We start from the raw sequence: 22402 nt of genomic DNA on the forward strand, positions 1-22402 counted from the left end.
TTTGAACAATGACACGGCTGCCTATACCATGATGGATCCACCTGCATGCTTGGTTGATGGAAGGAGACAATCACGATCATATGCTTCTACAGGTGCCCTCCAAACATGTACCCATCCTGTTGTAAGGAAAAGTGTGAAAGATGAGATGATTCGTGTGCCCATATAACTGTTTTCCACTTATCAATTGACAAGGTTTTGTGGTTGTGGCACTATTGTAGACGATGTTTGGCAATAACATTTATGACTAGTAGCTTGGAAAGAGTTGCTGTGCCATAAAGTGTTCTATTGAGAAAGGTGTCTCCTAACTGTAACTATTGACACTGGAGAATCTAGATGCTGACTGAGTTCTGCGGTCACTTTGGCTGTAGTTGTTTTCTTTTTAGATTGCAGTTGACAATCGGCTACGATACCCGTTGGTCTCTTTCTGTCAACTTGTCCTTCGGACCACTATTTTGCTTTGCCAAGCTTGTCTTGCTGTGTTGTGTATATGCTGTCATGACCTTAGACAATGTATCTCTAGAAACGCCTAACAGCCGAGAGGTTTCGATCACAATTGCTCCAGCTAATCGGGCTCGTACAATTTGTCCTCATTGTAACTTTAAGGTCTGACATTTTACGCTTTTGATAAAATTCCAAGACGTATATAACTTCATTTAAGCTACCTCATACTACCATGATATGTCCTTTTTGTAATAAAAAGAAACTGGTTACTAGGATTATGCTTACGAAGCACATTCTTAAATGCCACTTTTATTCACAGTTGTTCCATTATTTTGACAACCACCTGTTATGCACAGACACATACATGCATAAGTACAAAGTATGAAATCCTGACTGTCAACATTTTTTTTTTTCTTTACAAAGTCTAGGAAAGGAGAATATGATCGAAAAAACAAGAAGCATGGAAATGTTTTTCTTCCAATTAGCTGAGATTCCTGTATGCCATTTTGATCACAATACATTGATTGATAGATGTTTGTATTAAAACATTCAACTGATAATTCTTAGCAGCTGTCTCAGTTGATCCCATGAAGAGACCTGGCAGGTTGAAGATTCCTCAGGTGGTCTCCTAAGAGAATCTGGAAAGGAAAAAGGGAGGCACTCTTACATCTAAAAAGTGATGTGTTTGGCAGAGAAGTAAGTTTGTCTGGAGAGGGAGGCATGTATTTTTGTTCGGAGGGTATGACTTCATGGACAAAGCTCTGCACATCATCTTGAGAAGCAACCAAGAGCCGTAGATTATAGTTTAGTAAGCAGCAGTGCAAAATTGAAGAAAATAAGTCAGGCAGTAAGGTGGTGAGTCCAACATTAACCAGTCCACTATTATCCCAAGGCCAGTATTAAAATAATTACTCATTTACTTTTAACAATCAGTGATCACAATACATTGAAACCCATCAGATGGCACTACTTGTTTAGTATTTTTGCATTTCATTTCCACTTCCTAAGGAATTACAGTATTGATTGATGCGAGCCACAACCACACTTCTGGCATTTGATTGGTGGTGGAGTAGGCAGGAGAACATTTTTCTGTCTGACCTAAACAATAAGTGAAACTCGAAGACATATTTATTTAGAGTAGGTTTTCTTTTCCTGGCATAATAACAGGAAGGCCCCCACCCAAAAAAAATTTACATTCCAAAGTACTTAAGTTCAATTAACATAGTAGTTTGCACTTTTACTTAACTTTGTAATTTGATCCACCTTATTACATTTTGAAGGCTATTATTCTTACAGCTATCTTATTAAAATTAAAGTTTCAGTTTTTGTATATGTCAAAAAGATTTTCTAATTCTGGAGCTGTAGAAGGATATGCAAAGCGAAAGCATGTCTATTACTTGTATTTTATAGCAGCTTTGGTGTAATTCAGGCTTAAGAAAGTGCAATTTAAAAATTAGACAAAACAATGAGTTTATTTTGCTGTAGATTTTGAATACTATAGAATGTGAAATTTTCCAATTAATGGAATTTTTGAAGAAATGTGAAATGATAATAAATGAAGATGACGTAACAATAATTTTTTATTGAAGTGACAAAGACCTATAATCAGCAATGAACTAACAGATAGCAAAATCTTGTGTGGTTTTAAATCCAGAAGATATCATTACTAATTTGTGAAGAAAGTGATATAAAAGATTTTTAGGGATTAAAAGATTTCAACTTGCAGTTTAATGGAAATTCTTGAAATGGCAGTTATAGAACTTGAACAGTGCAACTTAGTAACTAAATAAGAAATTATGTCTATAAATTAAAGATAAAGTATTAACACTGAAAATAAAGCAGTTTAAATAACTACATTGAAAGAAAAGTTTAATAAAACAAACAAGTAAATATTGAGCTTTTTTTTTTTTGGTAAATTTTGATTCATTATTTCTTAAACAAATGTTTCATATTTTTATTAAAAAATTTTTACATGTTATCGAACTAAATTTAAAGAGATGATCCCAAATCTGAGCTTGCGAAGTCCTTACAGTTGCGGATCTCCAACATCGTACTCTATTTCTTTTTCAAAGTAATATCTTTCACTCTGAGAATATCTTTGACACATTTTTATGAAGAATATCTCTTTTTAGCATTTGTGACTAGTGCTTTCATTATCATTAGCTGAACAAAATCTCTTTCCATGTTCTTTTCAGTGTTAGGAATGAATGCTTTGAAATCATATAATGCTAAGTCTAGGCTGTTTTAATGTGTTCTGGTGCCATATTATCAATTTCAGTCAATGCTGGTAATATCACAGGAGCTACATGCAGCTGGATATTGTCTTGCAGCAAAAACCAATTTATTGAGCAAATTTGAACTTTTCTTTCTTGTGGCTGCACATGAATAGGTTTTCAGAACATTTGCCTAATAATCACCATTCACTATCTGCCCATAGGAAATTCAGTGCTTTACGTTGAAGAACCTGTGTAAAGAGAAGTAGAAGAATTAATTTATTTGTCAAGAGTTTTTCATGAATAGTAATTTTTGATGGCAATTTTTTATTTCCCCATTAGTTGACTGTTGTTATTCTACTAAATGGCTACAACTAACTGCAAGTTCATGTACATTGATGTATGAACAATACAAAACAGGGTTATCACATCTAATGTTGCCTCAAAGCAAAGAAATATATACACTTTTAAAACTTTTCAATCAGTCCTTGTACATTTATAGTTAAGTTATATATGAAGGAGTACATTTAAAAATTGACCTTCTTTTTCAGAGTATAAATATTCTGTGTCTATGAGAAGATTTTTATGAATGAATTTGTAATGTGGAAGAAGAAGATTATTTTGTATGCTGCTGCTTTCACCGGGTAATACATTATATGCTTAATTTATTATTACTGTTATTTTGCTTTTCTGTTCATTAAATCATTAAGTAAAATAAATTCCTAACTTGCATAATTTCTACATAATCTTCTTATTGTATCTTATTCACTAAAAATCTGCTAGAAACTTTTTTATTATATTTTTAAAAATTTTTTCTTTGGTAGGGGAAAGTAAAAATCTTATTTTTATTGAGAAAAGGGACTTATCTATTTATTTTATAATATGAAATAAAATTCATGGATTTCAAATTTAATTTACAAACATGTGTATGACATGTATAAAAGTCGTAAATTTACTTATTTATTTTTAATAGAAATATTTTTATGCAGTTTTGATTTAACAGAGCTAAAAAATATTTCATTTTTTTAAATATAATTTATTTTGATTTTATCTTTTTACAAGATATGCAAGTAGTTATCTCTGAAACCCTACTTGAGGGAAACAATTCTGGAATTTCCAGTTATTAAAAAAAAAAGTCTTGTGAAATTTTTTAAACAGTTTTGATTTTGAAAATGTAGTAAATTCAAATTTTCTCCAATAAAAATTGTGGGTACTATTCGGTTTCGAGGGCCATAAAAAATCCCCAAGCTATTGTTGATGCCAATGCTGCCAAAAATAATTGCAGCAACCCTAATAATTGCAGCAAGAAAGGAAGTATAATAATAAATAATTATCTAAGATTGATGTTTTAATTTAGATGAAAGGTTAATTTCATATAATACTTTTTTATTATTATAATTTATATGGAAAAGGCTAAACATGACTGAATGGAAGCATAAGAGTAAATAACTATTTCAGATCATTATTATAATTTATATAAAAATTGCTAAACATAACGGAATGGATGCCTGCATCGCTATTTCGCTACCGACTTATCGCTAAAGCATAATTTCATCACGTTGGTTGTTCAAACGTAATTTTCTATAATGAATGATGCCTTTTCTTTGAAAATATTCTCGGTAAAGTGCAGAATCGCTCACTTATTTGTTCGCCGCTTTTTACAAGGGTAAAAACAATTGGATTTTTGTCAATTTTCTTTTACTTTTTAAGTGAAAATAGGTCGATGTGTACATAGATAATGTCAAGGGTGTGCGCAGTGCCATTTTTGTGCAATTCTAGGATTTTTTTTTTAAGTGAAAATAGGTCGATGTGCACATGGATACCGAGTATGTGCAGTTCTTAAAATTGCGTCAAGCAGTGGGATGATTCTGCACTTTACCCAAAATTCTATTGCTGACTTTTCATCATGGGCAATTGTTAAATCCATAGGATATCAAGAAAAGTATTTAAAAATTAAACTAGTATTACAATGACGTCTTAAGGAATATAGAACTATATAAACTTACGCAATTTGAAATCAGTGCGTATGCTAGATTTGGCGCGCTGTTAAATGGGCATGTATGCTAGATTTGGCGCTTTTGCACATACATTTTCGTTGCAATTTTTTTACGGCCCTCAAAACAGAATAATACCAAATTGTGAAATAAAAATGCTGACTAGACTGGAGATTATGGGCTAGATGGCAAGTGACATGAAATCTCGCCAAATCTGGCTACCTCCCTTTTTTTATTGAAATTGTGCAAAGCTCCGAAAAACTTTAAGGTAGATTTATTAAACTTTCTGTATTAATTAATACAGATTTTGATTTAAATATAAATTCACAATCAAAGTAATTCTCATTAGGTGCAAGTATGTTACACGTGATTAAGCATGTGATTGAAATGAGTGCACCATTTTGAATTTTATATTCATTGTATTGTTATGTTTTGGTATACATATGAAGAAAAATGGTTTTCTACTATTTATTAGAAATCAACTAAATTACGTAGTTAAAATTGTATACCTAATTTTTTTTTTTTTTTTTTTTTTTTTTACTATTTTCTATGGCTCAGGGTTCAGATGATCACGATTTTTAATTTTATCTTAGTTTTTCCTTTGCATTTTGTTTGGCTTTGATTTAATCTTAAGTTTTAGCCTATGTATGAATCAATATGTTTTCCTCATATTTACTGCTCATTTACTGTTATTACGATTTCTTAATTCTGTGATAAAATGTTTTATACTATATATTTAAAAATGAGCAATAGATATTGTGAAAATTGTTACCATTGTTGATCCCATAATATACATAGCTTTAAAATATTTTTTTTTTCGAGAACTTTTGTTTTAAATATGACTTTTTTGCGTGTTTACAGGTTTCATTCAAAATCACAACTATATAATATGGATATTCGGTCAGTTATCAATTTTTTAAAGCACGCAAAACTTACCCATTTGGCTAATTGGTGATTTTTCGGAAATGCGCCAGACTGGCCCACACAATTATGCAGTTAACAAGTTCTTTTTATTTTATTCATCAAAACCACCCCAAATTTTGTGCTTTCCAAATTCTTATTTTAATCTATTAGGCTAAGAGTATTTAGAAAGATAAATTTAAACTGATATTGAATGGGAAGTGTAGTAAAAACATCTTAATTAGTGTGGAAATATAGTGCAAAGCTTATTTTATTTGTGACATAGTGGCAACACTAATTTTATGGAGAATTGTCTTCAGTATAATAGATCTAGTCTTCCATTTCATGTTAAAATTATAAATATTTAGAAGTTTCACAATAGTAATGTCTTTAAGAAATAAATATTTGACTAAACAGTATTATTTTGTAAAAAGTATTGAAAATAAAGATTGACATTTTTTATATGATTTATGTGAAAATGTAGTATTTATACTTTTCCCCCTTATCTGAAACCAATATGATATTTTTTTGCATGCTATGCTCGTTTTTCCATGTTCTGTTTTTTTCAGGAAACTGTCTATATTTAAAAAAATGGAATTATTTGTACTGTAGCTATTACAATCGAGTCCTGCTACAGACTTCAAGAGACCAAAAATTTGGTTTGCTGTATCCAGTCTGATAAGAAAAAAATGGATTATCTCAGGAAATAGTGTAAAAGTTGATTGATGAATCGCACAGAAGGCGTCATTAGCATTGTTACATCTGATGAATCACGCAGAAGGAATCATTAGCATTGTTACATCTGCTTAAAAATGTTAACAGTAATTTTACCGAAAAATATGAAGAGTTAACTACAATAATTAATATGTGCCATAGCTAAATTACTTTTTCAGTTTTACTATATATTTTTAATTTTACCCCAAAAAATTATTTGATACTCCTCTGTTATTGGGATCAGCTTCAGAAACGTATACACACATACATATGTACATGCATACATGAATACATACTTCCATACTTAAATGAATACATACATTTCAGAATCCAGTCCTGATAACAGAAGAGTACCAGTTATTTAACACAAAAGTCATGGCTTAGCTCTATCCCTCTAATTGCACATTTCTAGCCAAACTGTGCATTTAAAATTATGAATAAGCGTCAGCCTTCAGCAGAGTGCTGTTTGACAGCTCAGTCAAAGAACTGAAGCAAGATCTTTTTCTCAGTGGATCGATGGCTTTTTGGCTGAATGCATGACAAACTAGGATTCCTGTTATGTTTATTTGGGTGACCTGGTTTTCCAAGAGTTGAGTCCCACACCTGCCTTGCATAGCCTTTTATTTAAAACACAGAGCAAGGTGGGGATGAAGTAAAAGAATAGTAGCCTAAAGATGTTTTTAATTATTCTGATATTCTAAACAGGAGGAATTTAAGGTGAGTAACTTTTGAGTTAAAAGTTGCTGAAATTCTAGAAAAAAATTTAAAAAATAGAAAAAAGTGCGAGTCCAAGCTATTTGCAGAGTTTGTTGTATCCAATTTTTATGCATTTGGATGTTTGCTATATATGTACTCTCTATTGCAAAAAAAAATCGAAGCACCAAGAAGGACTTTTGCGATCGTGACGGAATTTGGTATGCAAAAACATCGTGATCGAACATGCAAATGATCAAAGTTTCAAGGCAAATGAACAGGAATTGCGATCATAGCGCACATTTCTAGTGCACAATTCGCAAAGTATAAAACCAGTAACAGAGGTGGAAAATTTATCTTTTTTGTTGCTGCCATTGTAATTCCATAAAAAAGCAACTAGAGATGCCAATACGACAATATTGAAGACCTTACAGACAACTAAATGACTTAATGAACATGGTCACATTGTAGGGTTGCTTGAAGCTGGATGGTCATACCTAGCAAAAGGCTGCCACCTGCAGCATACAGACACTGCTGTGCAAAGATGTTGGAAGCAATGGTTGTTAAAAGGAAATTGCCAACAAAATGAAGGCTCTGGAAGGCCAAGGAGCACAAATGCGAGGCAAGATAGGATGAATGTTTGCAATGCCTGAACCGCCCCAATGGTATCATTGTTGTCTATTAAACGCACTACAGCCACGTCTATACCTCTCGTGGTACTGTCCACCATCTCACAGTGCTTGTTCTGAGGTGGGATTGTGCTTTAAGACGTTTGCCCTAGACTCCACAACATCAGTGGAGTCTTTTGGAGTGCTGTTGCAGCCGATCATCATGGCTGCCATCGTATAGTGTTCAGCGATGAATCCCACTTCATTCTTGAAGCAGATGACAACTGTCTTTGTGTCTGGAGAGGACGGGGCCAGCGGTCCCAATCAGCCTCTGTTTTAGAAAGGCATATTGGCACAACCCCTGGTATGATGGTGTGAGGTGCTTTTTCTTATGAGCAGGTCATCCTCCATACATCTTTAATAGCTCAACGATATGTTGATACCATCCTGCGGCCGGTTGCATTACCCTTCATGGCACATCATCCTGGGGCCATTTTGCAACAAGATAATACCAGGCCACATACTGCTCGCATATCTCTGGAGTCTCCATGTGGTTAATACTTTTCCTTGGCCAGCAAGTTCACCAGACCTTTAACTAATTGAGCATGTCTGGGATATGGTAATTTGCCAGATTGGGGAACCACAAAATATCGTAGATCTGGAGTGACAACTGATGAATGCGTGTCGAAATGTGTTGCAGGATGACATTAGGAACCTCTACCACTCCTTGCCTCGAAGAATTCAAGCATGCATTGCCGCCAGGGGCAGTTCAACCAACTACTAATTTGAACACTCAGTGGGTGATTGTGATCTGTGAACAGGTACTATGATTTTTTAATCATTTTATTATCTGTGTATGAGCTATACACGTATTCAATTTCATCAAAAACAACCACTTCCTTCATCGTGCTTCGATTTTTTTGCAAGAGAGTGTATAAAATAACGTTAAGGAATTGCATGGGACCAAAAGGTAGATTTTATTTGATATCAATGCATACCTTACCACATAACTCACAAACTTATACCTACTCTCAAAATATTAAGTGCTAGTCATTGTGATGAAATACATATGCTCAATCATGTGTCATTTCTGAAAATTTAGTTTATTATGTGATATTTTTATAAATACTTTATAAGGTTTTTTATGTTAATTGACCAATTATTATGATTTAAATCTCTACTGTAACTTCTCCTTTCCTTAGTCCTCACCAGAATGCAGATTAATTGGCTGAGTATTTAAGGCAAGGGTTTAGAATGTTTTAGTGTTAGAGCTTTTGGCAGCCTTATATGCGATTTATATCCTATCGCCAGTTCTGCCAGAGATTATTCTGGCTTTAGCCATTTTGTTAGCTGATAGCTGATGTTAAAAATGCACAGTTAAATTATTTGAGTGAGCTTAAGTAGATCATTTTGTGTAGTCTCTTGCTGCATTACCTTGTATTTAAATATCAATTTAAGTTATTTTAAATAACTGCAAGTGGCAGAGGTTATTTGTAAGCAAAAGTATTTCTATTAAACTTATCTGTTATTTGTAAGCTCAGGTTTCTTCTGTTTAATTTCAAGAGCTTAATAAAAAGTTTATTTAGAACCTTTTTACAACTTTGACATACTGTTTTTATTCACATGTCAGTCTAGTAAAGTCTGAAGGATATTGAAAGAAACATCCACAAATAAAAACCCATAACATACCATATCATGAAACCAAGGTAGTATTTTGTAACCTTTCAGCATACATACCATCTTTCTTGATGTAAGAAATGTGTTGGGTCAGTTTGACACAAACATTTACAGAAGGCTTTCTTTAATATATCAGTACTTTACACAAAATAATTAAGTTACACTAAATATTTGAATACTTTTTTGTACGTGAAGCATATTATTTGTTTTAAAATTTAAGTGTCAAAGCAATAAAGCACTTCTGATGTTATTATTATTTCTGTGTTTCATTATTTTTTACCTTATTTTAGTATGTTAAAACATTTTGTAATACAATCAATTATATTTTTCTTATATAAGAATATTAATATAACCATAAAAATTAGTATTTTGTATAATGCTTGCACTTCAAAATTTTGAGTAATTGAAGCTTAAACATTAAGTATTGAAATTTTAAATTCATTTGTCATCTCTCTTTATTATTGTTATTATTATGATATATATATACACTAAATAAATTGTTTTGTTACCATCCAAAGAACTTTTGTCAATATATTTTCAAAACAATTTATAGATATAATTAGGAAATGCATTTTACATAACTGTTTACTAAATTTTTAAAAAATAAATAAAGTTTTTTGAATGGATTTCTTTGGACATTCTTTATGTGACTGATAAACAGGTGATTTTCTGGGAAACTTCATTGGCAAATTTAGCAGTTGTCTACTTTTGTTCAGCTGCTACTTGGTATTCTACCTCTTTATAATCTCTCAAGATGTTCTTTTTTGTGTTCGATAACAAATTTCTTCAAATAATTTCAGCAAGATTAGGTTGATTGTTGAATCTTTCTCTTGTGGAATGTAAGACAGAGTACCTGGGCGAACCTTACAACGAATCAAAAAGTGCAAAGCTTTAAAATAGTATCTCAATTAACTTCAGATTAATTATAATAAAAATACATATATAGATTTATACTAATATTTCTTTTTTTTCTTTCTAATAATATAAAATGTATTAAAATTTGTACTAGAAAATGATTAAATGGGGAGAAGTATCATAAAGCGGTTGAGCTGGTACAATGAGCAATGGTGAGCAAGTGCGAAAATTCATACCAACAGAGGAAAGGTAGAATAAAATTACATATAAAAGTACACAAACATGCAATATAAATAGCAAAAGAAAGCAAAGTAATAATAAGTTAATCTTGCATAATAATTCTAGGATTGAGTATAGCCATAGGCCATCTTATGTTCTGCACATCATTATAATTATAACTGTAAATTTTGAATTCAGTTTTGTTACTATTTCTAATACAGCAATGAACACTTTTAGCAAGATGGTAGTAAAAGGTTCTGAGCTTGACAATGCCAAGCTCCTCATGAATAGTGTTATTATGGATATACCATGATGTGTCAGTAATCTGCTTCAGAACACTGTTCTGGGCAGTTTGCAACTTTTTCCTGTAAGATTTACATGAGTATGCCCAGACCGGACAAGCATAACAGAGCATGGTGTGCAAGATGGACTTATAAATGAGTAATTTGTTATCAATAGATAGATTGCTGTGTTGAGCAATTAGGGGTTTGAATGTAGCTTTATGCATCTGAAACTTCTGGATAACAGAATGTATGTGTGGGTACCGTGTGAGATAATTTGTGAGGATCATCCCAAGATAAGGGATTTGCTTAACACAGGGGAGAGTTTCTCCATAGAACTACAGATGCTTATTAATGATCTTCCTGGTAAATAATATTGTAAGAGTTTTGTTAGCATTTACCTTAATTTCCCATTTTTGTAGCCAAGTCTCTAATGCATGGATGTGATTTTGGAGGTGTTGTATGACTGGACTACGAATTGCATTCTGAGCAAGGATCGCTATATCATCTGTGTACATTTCAAGTGTAGTGTTGGGTGTGTGAGGAATGTCGTTCATGTAAGTGTTGAGGAGAATGGGCCTCAGTAAGGATCCCTGTGGAACACTAAATGAAGTAGCACGGTGAGTAGAATATGTGTTACAGATGAGAGATTTAATTATGTGTGTAATGTAATTTGTGAAGCCCAGATTATGAATCTTGTTTATGGGTGCATCCATCCAAACTCGGTCGAATGCTTTGGCTATATCTAAGAACAGTCCACCGGTGAATTTTTTTATGATGCATTCCTTCTGAGATGTGTTCAACCACCTGCTATAGTTGAAAGGAGGTCAACAGATGTTTTTCTAAAACCAAACTGATGTAAAATAATATATTATTCCTGTCCAGGTCATCTTACAGTGTTTTAAGGATTGCTGCTACTGTAATTTTACTTAGACCTGAGAATAGGCTAATCGTCCGGTAGGACCCTTACTTGCTAGTGGGCTTTTTGTGAGCTTGAGAATGATTTTAAGTGGAATATCTTGATCATATTGTTAGTTACCAGATCAAGCCCAGGACTCATCTTAGATTTCAAATTCTTGATATAGCCAATAACCTCCGATGGCTGGGTTGGATTAATGTTGTTAGTGAGTGCGTTTGCTGTATAATTGGAGTGAAATTCAGAGTGTTCTGTTGTGTGATGAATGCTGTTAGTGCAAATCTGAGATTCCAGGTGCTCTGCTGAAAGTTCTGCCGTCTCAACTTTGATGTGATGAATCCTGTTGTGTCCTTTAAGGGGTGGAATGTTATTGTATCATTTCCCGTATCTAGAAATATCTCTCTGGGTGGAGTTATCATCAATAGAGAGTGATTTCAGAAAGTTGGTCCTGTCTTATGATTATGAGTTAATAAGAGACCTGATTTCTTCATTCAGTCTATTAAATTGCTGCTTGCCGTATGAATGTCTAGTTTTTTTAAATTGCCTTCTTTAAGCATTGTGTTTTTTAATTGGATTTTTTAGGTCCAAGTTTCCTCGAGGTTTGGAATAGTTAATGGTTCTGCTGGAACATTTCTGAGCATTGTCAAGAGAGTCAGTAAAATTTCTTACCAAACTATTAATGCATTCTCCGAATGTACAGTTGGAAATGTATAATGAGTGTTGTTCAGAGCAACTTAGACCAATCGGTAATAATGGCTCTTTTGACTAATAATATAATATAGTAACTGATATCTAAAATAATTCTGAATGGATTTTGGTCAGAAGGCAGCTCATCCACCAGTTGGTTACCAAGTGTAAGTAGAGTTTCCAAATCAGTGGTGACTAGTGCAGAGATCCGATTTGGAGGGATATTAGTGGAGACAAATGTGTATGTTATATTTGTGTTTGTTTGTAAGTGTGATAGCTGATGTCTCAACAGCATAAAGCTGTGTAATTGTGATGGAGTAATGGGGAATGCAGCCTTTGATAAAAATAGCCGTATCACCCCCTCTAGGATGTCTTGTCCTTGCAAGGGTCGATGGCTTTTGTATATATTATAATTAACAATATACATAGGATGATTCGGGCTAAGCTTGTGTTCTTGTATGAACCTATATCAGAGGAGTACTCTTTTATAGAATCCCAAATTTCATTGATTTTTCAGGATAAACTATTTGCATGCCATGTAATTACACTTAATGATGCATACAAATTAATTGATAATATTTACATTTATATTTGAACCACATACCTCTTCAAACATAGATAAACGCACAAAAAATTTATCTATTAAATTCTCCACTTCCTGTGATTCAGGAAGATGGAGATAAATTTTTTGGATTATATGCATGACAGACAAACCATGAAACATGTTTTCCAATTCATTAATAATTTTTTGAAAGTTTTTCAAAGTTTCCAAAATTACATTAAAAACTGATTGAGTATGCTGTATGCTTTCTAGTGTTGGCAGTATCATTGTTGGGTGCATCATAATTAACGCCATTACTTTTAACATGATTCTTAACTATATTGGCATAGGTAGAATGTTTGTCAAGCGAGCACTTGTGCTAACTTTTAATTTTAGTGACAACACTTTGGGTAGCGAACTTTGGGCATGCACGGCAGTTCCCCATATGTCCTGTTTGGCCACAATTGCAGCATTTCAAAATTTTGAGCCTTTTATGCTGAACAATTTTCAGTCTTGTGTGGCCCTGCACGCTTGATGCAATGCAGTATAAGGCAACAGATGAATGGTTGAACTGCTGACAATTTTGGCATTGTGCAACACCTTTAATTTTGTAAGGCACTATGTTAACATTGAAATACATAACATTTGAGATATCATATATCCTTTCAAAACCCGCATCGTTAACAGTTTGTATTTGATACAGAGGCATTCAGACTTTAGTCTTCAGATTATATATCCTAGCTACATTTTTTATTTTAAACCAGTGATCGCCAAACCATCAATTCCAAGCTACTAGTAGCTCATGGGGACATTTTCAGTAGATCGCGTTAACAGTCTGTTTAGCTAACCTTGATTTCTGCAGTAAGCTGATGCTGACGACAAGGGGTACTGACAACAACTACTTGTTGCTTTTGCGGAATTGCCATTGTCAGCTTCATCTCATAGTTGATTGTATACACATGAGGTTGGGTGCATTATGTTCTTTGTGTGTATATTAGATATTTGCTAACTTGGCTAGTTTGATTTATGCATTTTTACTAAGCTAGGTATGTCGTAATGATGTGTGTTCAAGCGAAAAGCAAAAAACTTTACACTTTCATTCGGAATGGGAAACTGATTACTTCTTTACCTAGGTAAAGGACAAATGGGTGTGTTTATTGTCCGAGGCACGCAAATCAATTGGGAAGAATGGGAATGGTGAACATCAATTCAAAACCATTCGCGCAGAGATTGAAAATTTCCCACTGAATTCTGCTTTAAGGAAAGAAAAGGTAAGGTAGCTAAAATTGAAACTTAATATTCAACAATCAACTTTTTAAAAACCATTAAACAAGAATGCAGCAGCAACTGAAGCATCATTTCGATTTTCAAGTATTATTGTTCAGGATAAGAAACCATGTGAAGATGGTGAAGTAATCAAAATTGCCTTTTTAGAAGCTGCAGGTGCATTATTTGATAGAGATGCTTAATATAATCATGCAAGATTTATGGAATTACAACTGCAAACGGTGCATAGTTTTCACGAATTTGTGCAAGGTAAATGCGAAGTTCTCCACAAAGATAAAAGTACTACAGACCTTTTTTAGGAGCATATATGGAGTTATGGTAATTCTCTGGGGTAAAAATTCCTTTAAAATTTCTTTCTTGCTCCTTCTGACATTACCAACAAGTTTGCATATGTTTTTCTCCAACAGTTCTAAAGCTGAAGGAAGACTGATAAACCAATTCTATATAATGTATATGTAATATTACAGCTATTCTTACTAATTGGAGCTATAAGTCTTTCAGCAACATTGGATTATTTTGAAATGCCCACTAGACTGTTGTTCAACATGTGAGCTGTAAATGTGCTTTTAAATCATCATTTAAATATTCTGAAGCCTATTTATTTTTCCTGCCTGTTTTACTTTGTTTTCATAATCATAACTTTGATTTATGTTTTAGTATTTTTATTTTCTTATTCATGCATTTTGCATTTGTTTGTGTTGTTTATTTATTGTGTTCATTTTATAGAAGCTGTTACATTTTCCCCTGGACAAATAAGATATGTTTGAATCATTTGCAAGCTGTCTGTGATTCTCCATCTGTACCAGAATTAGAAAATGTTTGTTCATATATTTACCTTCCTGAAAATTATGGTATGTTTTACTAATTTTTTTATTAAATAGCAAAAAATTTTCCTTTCATGAAATGTTAGGCCCTCCATGAAGGCATGCTTTTGCTTAAAGGGGTAGCCTGAAGGTTAAAGAGAAAGGCTACTTTATTCCTTTAAAGGACTCCTTAGTGATGTAGTGCTTCTAGGGGAAGTTGACAGGAAGTAGTCTAGTCTGATGTCATTATGTCACCGGATTTCATGCATTTTCTATTCTGCTGTGAAATAATATTCTAGTGGTGTGGACATCTCAAATTAATTCTAAACATATATAAGTGTTTTCTGGTTATGTAAATATTTTAAAAAAATGTATGTTTTGCTTTATTCAGCTTTTCTTTTAAGTTCTCTGTTGTAAATTATCATTCATGTAATATATCTTCTTGTGCTCTAGCAGCATGCCATAACACTCATAGAAATAAGAAAGGAAGGGATATTGCTTTCTCAAAAGACAGTTTGCTTTTGATGAAAGAATGGATGCATTAATGTCAAAGACAATGCTACATGAATGTGAAGAACATAATAATTTTCAACAAACATTTACTATGCAGTGATTATGAAGAGGGAGGGAAAATTGTTTGTTTGAGATGCCACAAAAGAAACTAAACTGCAGTGCTGTAGTGAATCTGCAATGAACAAAAGGAGAAATAACACAAATTGTTGGAGACAAGTGAAAAGTAATGCAGAGCATTTTTGAAAGACTACATGAATTAAGTCCAAAGAAAATTCATTTTGAAGCTGAATACTATAAAATAAAGAGGGTGCATTTAAAATTATTTAAACTATTTATTTATATGCTTAGAATATTATATATTACAAAGCACTGCAATACTGACAAAGTTCTGTTTTTACATGCATCCAAACTGTCTAGAATCAGAATCGTCACTTTTGGCACTAACTACCTAAGAGTTTTATCCATTAATTCAAAGTGCACCTAAAATAGGTTGCACTAATTCGCTTTTATTTTTATTTGAATCAGGGGTGCATTAGCACCGTCCCCCCAGGCAAAATTCTGGTCAGAAGGTATAGGGAATTCTGGAGAAGGTATAGGGAATTCCATTAATTCAATCAATTTGTTTCAGTAATTAGTTATAAGTGCAATTATAGCGTAACTTAGAGATGGTGTGTGACGTACGATGAGCATTCAATGCAGAATGGCTAGAGCAGAGATAACGTGAGAGTGCATTCGTAAAGGCATGTGACTTAGAGCTGCACTGTGGATCGAATTCAAGTAATTACAATTACACAGAAATATCCGCATAAATACATTAATTAGTTAGAAATCCTTTATTAGGATGAGTTCGTTGAAGATAAATCTTCATATAAAAGTCAATTCGCATTAGTAAATACTATACATGAGCTAAATATGACTTGGAATGTAAAACTGGGTGTGTAGTATCCAAACTGTTGCCCCATTTACAAATTGCTAAATGTTACAATAGTGATAACAAAAATAAATCAGATGTGAATGATTTTGAAATAGAACTAAAAAATGATGATATAAATATCTCTGAATGTGCAAACTGTACAAGCAAACAAGGATGCATTGTAATTATGAAAGGCGAAAATAATGTCCTTAGAAAGTTATATTGAAAAAGGGAAAAACAAAAAATTATAGAATGTTTGCTTAATGATCTATTACAGAAAAAATATAGATGCACCTAGAACTTTTTTTTTTTTATCAGAAGCTCAAAAATTAAAATCTCGAATTGCAAAATTTAAAGAAGCTCAAATCAGAGAATTTGGAAAAATGGCTAATCCTCCTGAATCTCTATTTAAAACAGTCGTACTAATATCAACATTTGCAACAGTTCCATCATCTAGAATAAATCCTTTACCCAAAAAATAATTGCTCAGTAATTTAAGACAGTGTGCCGTATCTACAAAAACCATATTTTTTACATTTTCAGAAAACAGTTTGGATGGAAGAAGTTGTGTTCATGCTTTAAAGATACTCTTCCGAAGATGTCATGACCTCAGAGTAAAAGAAGCTGTAGAGGGAATATCCAAGAAACATTGAGCTGCCTAGAAATGCAGGATAGCTAAAACTAATCTTACATGTAATATGGTGCATGCTTCAAGACTGCTCATCACAAAATCTTTAGACCATCTAGCAGTCTCCTATGCTGGCAATAATAGCATGCAAATAGTGCATTTCATCTTAGATATTATTTTCTAGCACATCGGACCCTAATTTATACAGCGGTGCTCAGATGAAAATTTTTACAAACATCACGCAATACTACATAATGACTGTAGCAAACACAGAGCTATCCCAGCATACAAGAAAGGACCTTACAAAGCCATAATCAGAAGGCTCAATCTGAATAAAACACTTGGATCAGATGGGCTTAATAAAGAAGCATATTATACACACTAAGCATTGCTTCTTCATGCATAAAAACGTGCTGGAGAATTTGACAACTAAAAGTGAACTAAAAGTCACAGAAATCACCCTATTCTTAAAACGTAACAAGACCCAAATGAGGTAACCTCATATAGGCCATTCTGCCTTCTCCCAGCCATGGAGAAAATCCTAGAATGACAATCCTGCAGAGACTTAATTTTCATAGTTATAGAAACAAGATCTTAGGTGACAGGAAATATGGTAACATAACCCAGAAAATCAGCTGACCATCAGCTGAATAACCCTTGGAACACAATGCATGGCAACAAGCAGAATAATATGCATATTTTGATCATCATCATCAATTTCCAAAGCGCTTTCAATTCATTGTGCTCTGCATTTTCGATGATAATGGGAATACGGAAATTACTGCTTATGCTAGTGGCTTTTGGCTGATTCTTATAGGACCTAGCTGAAATGGATATGAAACGAATCCTCAGAAGGCATTAAATAAGACTGTCCAATGGGCAAGCAAACACAAACTCACATTTTCTAAAATCAAAACCAATAACCTTTTACTGATCTGATTGTAGCCCAGTAAAAAGCATGAGCATACACCTTGTGTAAAACTGCATGACAGAAACACTCAATTTGTTGGTCAGTTTTGCTACTTGTGTGTGACTATCAATGAAATTTTCTAGCTTTGTCATATCGAAGACATTTAGAAAGACTTCATAAGATTTCAAATACTAGGCAAGGAACTGCAGCTGTTAGTTGGGGGTGTCTCCTCACAGATGCTCAAAATATGGTACTACATGCTCACTGAGCATATAAATGTTCGTGGCACTTCTGTGTGGGGTGTTGATTTAACCAAAATGATGCAGTTGGCTTTGAGTTTAGCACAGGCCATTTCTGTAGAGCATCTGCCAAGTATTTAGAACCTCACCAACCAGCACCTTAAATATTTTAGCAGGAATCTCATCATTATACCTGGCTTTACAATGAGAGAGTGCCATTGTGAGAGTAGTCAGGTTGAAGGAAAATGTAGTATTGTGGAATATGGTGTATACTGCATACAAAAAAAAAAAAAAAATAATAACGTTTTGCGTGCTACCTTTATTTATTAAATATCATGTTGTACATAATCAAACTATAAAATTCAGTTCAACAGCAATGTCGCAAATTAATTTTAAAATGAGCATATCTTTAGAATTTCCGATAGAGTCTCATGTGCTGGAGATAAAAATCTTTTACAAAATCTGAAATCTGAAAATTTTTTTGGCCGTTTTTTAGTGTTGTCCCTGACTATTGTTTTTGTTTTGCGATTTTGCTTTGAAAACTGTAAAAGGCTGTGTCACTTTTCAAATCTTTGCCACCAAATACTATTGCCCTGTATTATATTTGTAGAAAGATTCAGATTTTTATGGAGTTTTTATTATTTATTTGTTTATATTGTTTTTGAATGCATGCTGTTGGCGAATGTTGCAGTAGTCGTGTAGAATAAAGAAGAATGATCTGTGTTTTTTTTATTTGAAATGCATAGAATTCTCTAAAATAGCATTATTAGATTAAATGTTGTCTAAGCAGTTGCAATGATATTTTAATTTTATTACCATATCAAATACAGTTTCCTTTTAATTTAAATAACTTCGTCAGCGGTCTGAAGCACCTTTTCGAATCATAAGATGATTTTTAATAAAATTTGTTGTAGTCCCAATTTTAATAAATATTCAGAATTACAGAAATAATAGAAGCTAACCTTTTCAAAATTTCTTTATGAAAGTATTGCATCTTAGGTCAGCAAGACCTGATTAATAAAATCTGGGAAAGGATCTAAGGTTCATAGATCTAAGCAGTAAAAAAAAAAAAAAAAATGCTTGTCGCGCTATAGAAAATTCTCACGTGTGATGGAAAAGATTTTCCAAGAGATTAATATTTTAGCACAAACATGATTTTTTAAATTTAATCTCTAGTATTGGAGATGGTTTTCAAGCATTTTACCATAATTTTATTTTCAAATGTGCAGAATTTTTATATTTTTTATTGTGATCTCTGTATTTTTAACTTCCAAAGCATAAGTTAAAGAAATGCGCATAGCAACTTCAGCCATAAACCAATCACTTAAGAGAAATTTGTTTTGACGTGTTATGTGAAAGACTAAATAAATATTAAATGATTTTGTATTTATGTTACATGACAGTGAAGTAATTAGAAAAGAATAACTGTAGATGTGTAAAAAAACCTGTACTTATAACCTTCTGTATTTTCAAAGAAAAGTACAAAATGGTTCAGAATAGCAGATGTCTTTAAAATCATTCAGTAATGTCATCGTAAATATAGTCTATAATCACATTTTGGAAGAACTGCAGTTCAGATTTGTGGTAAAAGAGTGGCATACTTGCAGAATGGGAAAACAAGCTTTGAAGCATATTCATACAAAAGTCGTTCCTCTTCTCCACAGATAAATGACACATGTGATAATTTGAACACATGCTTTCAATCAGTTGTTTCCATCTAATAAAGCGTTTTTGGGCTGCTAGCAGGATCCTAGCAAACTCTTTTAACAGTCTCTTGTTTTAAATATGCTGTGTTTGAACTTAAATTCAAATATATGCATTTAAAAATTTTATTAATGCTTTTTTTTTTTTTTTTTTTTACATTCGACGATTCAATATTTGTTAAAAAATTAAACACTTAAATAAACTTGCATAGCAGATCAAAATGATGTTGCTGGGGAAATGTTCCATCAACAATTATTTCTTGTAGTTATAGCAGTATAACTAAATAAGCCATTTCAAAATGTGAATGATATTGCATTTATTATTTTAAATTTGAAATAATATCAAGTTGCTATTGCTAGTTAAAATGGCTTAAAATAAACTGACACATTGTATGAAAATTTTTAAAAATGAAAATTGGATTCCCTTTTTATCACATAATTTCTGACCAGTTCTTCCAAAATATTTTAAAGCTTACTTTATTACATAATAGAAATGTCTCCGTGTTTGTTGTTTTTAGTTAGAAATTTTAATTGGGGCTGTTATATAAGAAGGCTATTTATCATTGTTGTGTTACAGTACTTATTTTATTGTATAACGCAAATTTTGCTCAATTGGTTAATAATATAATGCATAGAGGAACTTAAAAAAAAAGTAATTTCTACCGTTATAATACACTCACGTTTGTGAAAATTGCAACACCATGAAGGACTTACGCGAGTGAGCTGAAATTTTCAGGAAATGCAAAGTAGCGCATGATATGCAAATGATTAGAATTGCAAATCCGTAGCGCATGCGTATGCTGAGCAGCGCCCTCTGAACGGCTGATGGATCCGAATAAATAGACGGCTGTAGCGAGGCGTGTATGGTTATCGGTGGTTATCTGCTAGTGGTAAACGTTAACTCAATCTGTACTTATGCCTCGTCGACGAAAGAGAGCGAGATTTGAACAACTTACAGAGTTTGAACGAGGGAGAATCATGGGCCTTCGTAAAGCTGGATTGTCGTATCGTGCAGTAGCCTCTCGTGTGCAGCGTAACAGCAGCACAGTGATGCGCGTTTGGAAGCAGTGGACGGACGGGTGTCGGACAACTCGGAAATCCGGGAGTGGACCCCGAAATGTGACGTCAGCTCGCGATGATAGACACCTGGTCCGCATGGCGCGGACGGACCATACAGCTTCCTCTAGACAATTGGCAGCACTGTGGTCAATAGCTACAGGTGTTTCATTGTGTGCTTCATCAATTCGTAGACGTCTGCTGCAGTGTGGACTGCGCGCACGGACTCCTTTATACAGGATCCCCCTAACGCACGACCATCGCCGCCTGCGGCTACAATGGGCCAATCAGCATAGAGACTGGCATGCTGATTGGCAGCATGTCGTGTTTTCTGACGAATCCCGCTTTAATTTGTGGTACCATGATGGCCGCATTCGTGTCAGACGCTATGCCGGTGAACGCCACCTTCCGGAGTGCATTATCGAACGCCACAGTGGACGAACACCCGGAGTTATGGTCTGGGGCGCCATAGCATATCATAGACGATCTCAATTGCTACGAATTGTGGGCAATCTGAACAGCAACCGGTATATCCGTGAAGTTCTACAGCCGAAGCTGTTCCCTTCCTTCAAAGCTTGCCAGGCGCTGTATTTCAACAGGACAATGCCCGCCCTCATACTGCTCGGATTGTTAAATCCTTCTTTGCAGCGCAGCAGGTACAGCTTCTTCCTTGGCCTGCGTGTTCCCCGGATATGTCGCCAATTGAACATGTGTGGGATGTCATTGGTCGGCGTCTTGCTCGTGATCCTCGTCCTGTTGCGTCTGCAGACGAACTTTGGGTACGCGTACGAACGATATGGAATGCTCTTCCTCAGTCAGACATTCAAACTTTGTTTGACTCCATGCCACGTCGTGTAGCAGCACTTATTGCGGCACGTGGTGGCCACACAAAATACTGATTCTGATCTCTTGTTCTTGTTTGTTTGCTTTGAACATTTAATCATTTATTTGTACCACTACCACTCAACTGTGTATTAAATTGCATTCAATTATGACGATTCCTTCTTGGTGTTGCAATTTTCACAAACGTGAGTGTATGTCCTTAAATGGTTTCCAATGAAAACATAATTAACTAAGTAGTACAGTCAAAAGTCGTCTTTAATCCGGACTCATTGGGACTTCGGCGATTCCGGATTATAGATCATCAGTTTAAATCTGGTAAGATGGCATGCAGAAATTATAAAATTATAAATATGAAACTGTAATTTATGAAATAAAGAGCAATTATGATCTAAAGGGTATCAAAATTTACAAAAAAAAAGCTTAATATTTATTTGTTTACTTTATTAAACATTTCTTTCAACGCGCGCATGCCTAAAGCATACATTACGCATAGTCGAAATTAGAAAATTGCAACCAGAAAACAATTTGATTTGTATTCGTGATATTTATAATGATGAGGAATTTGATTTAAATCATATCAAAGACGGAGTACATCGAGATGAAATACTACATTTAGTAAGGAATTATAAGCTGAATAAAATAAAAACATCTGCCCTGAAGATAAGGATAGTGCTGACAGATCAACTTCCAGTTCATACCATGCCGCGATATACCCCCCCCCCCCCGCAGAGCAGCGTGAAATTGATAAACAGATTTCAGAATGGTTAG

The 22402-nt window shown here is 33.7% G+C and overlaps 1 protein-coding gene across 1 annotated transcript in view; it reads left to right on the forward strand.

The window, feature by feature from the left end:
• Positions 1-22402, forward strand: part of LOC118200241 (protein SERAC1-like) — a 134785-nt gene that overhangs the window by 1440 nt on the left and 110943 nt on the right. Inside the window, exons 2-3 of the mRNA XM_035372179.2 lie at positions 3206-3298; positions 14753-14877. Coding sequence (XP_035228070.1) covers positions 3240-3298; positions 14753-14877 — 184 coding nt within the window. The 5' untranslated portion in view covers positions 3206-3239. The remainder of the gene's footprint in view (positions 1-3205; positions 3299-14752; positions 14878-22402) is intronic.

Source organism: Stegodyphus dumicola, chromosome X2, assembly GCF_044657685.1.
Source record: "Stegodyphus dumicola isolate Sdum_Otavi_A_Nest chromosome X2, ASM4465768v1".
Lineage (NCBI taxonomy): Eukaryota > Metazoa > Arthropoda > Arachnida > Araneae > Eresidae > Stegodyphus > Stegodyphus dumicola.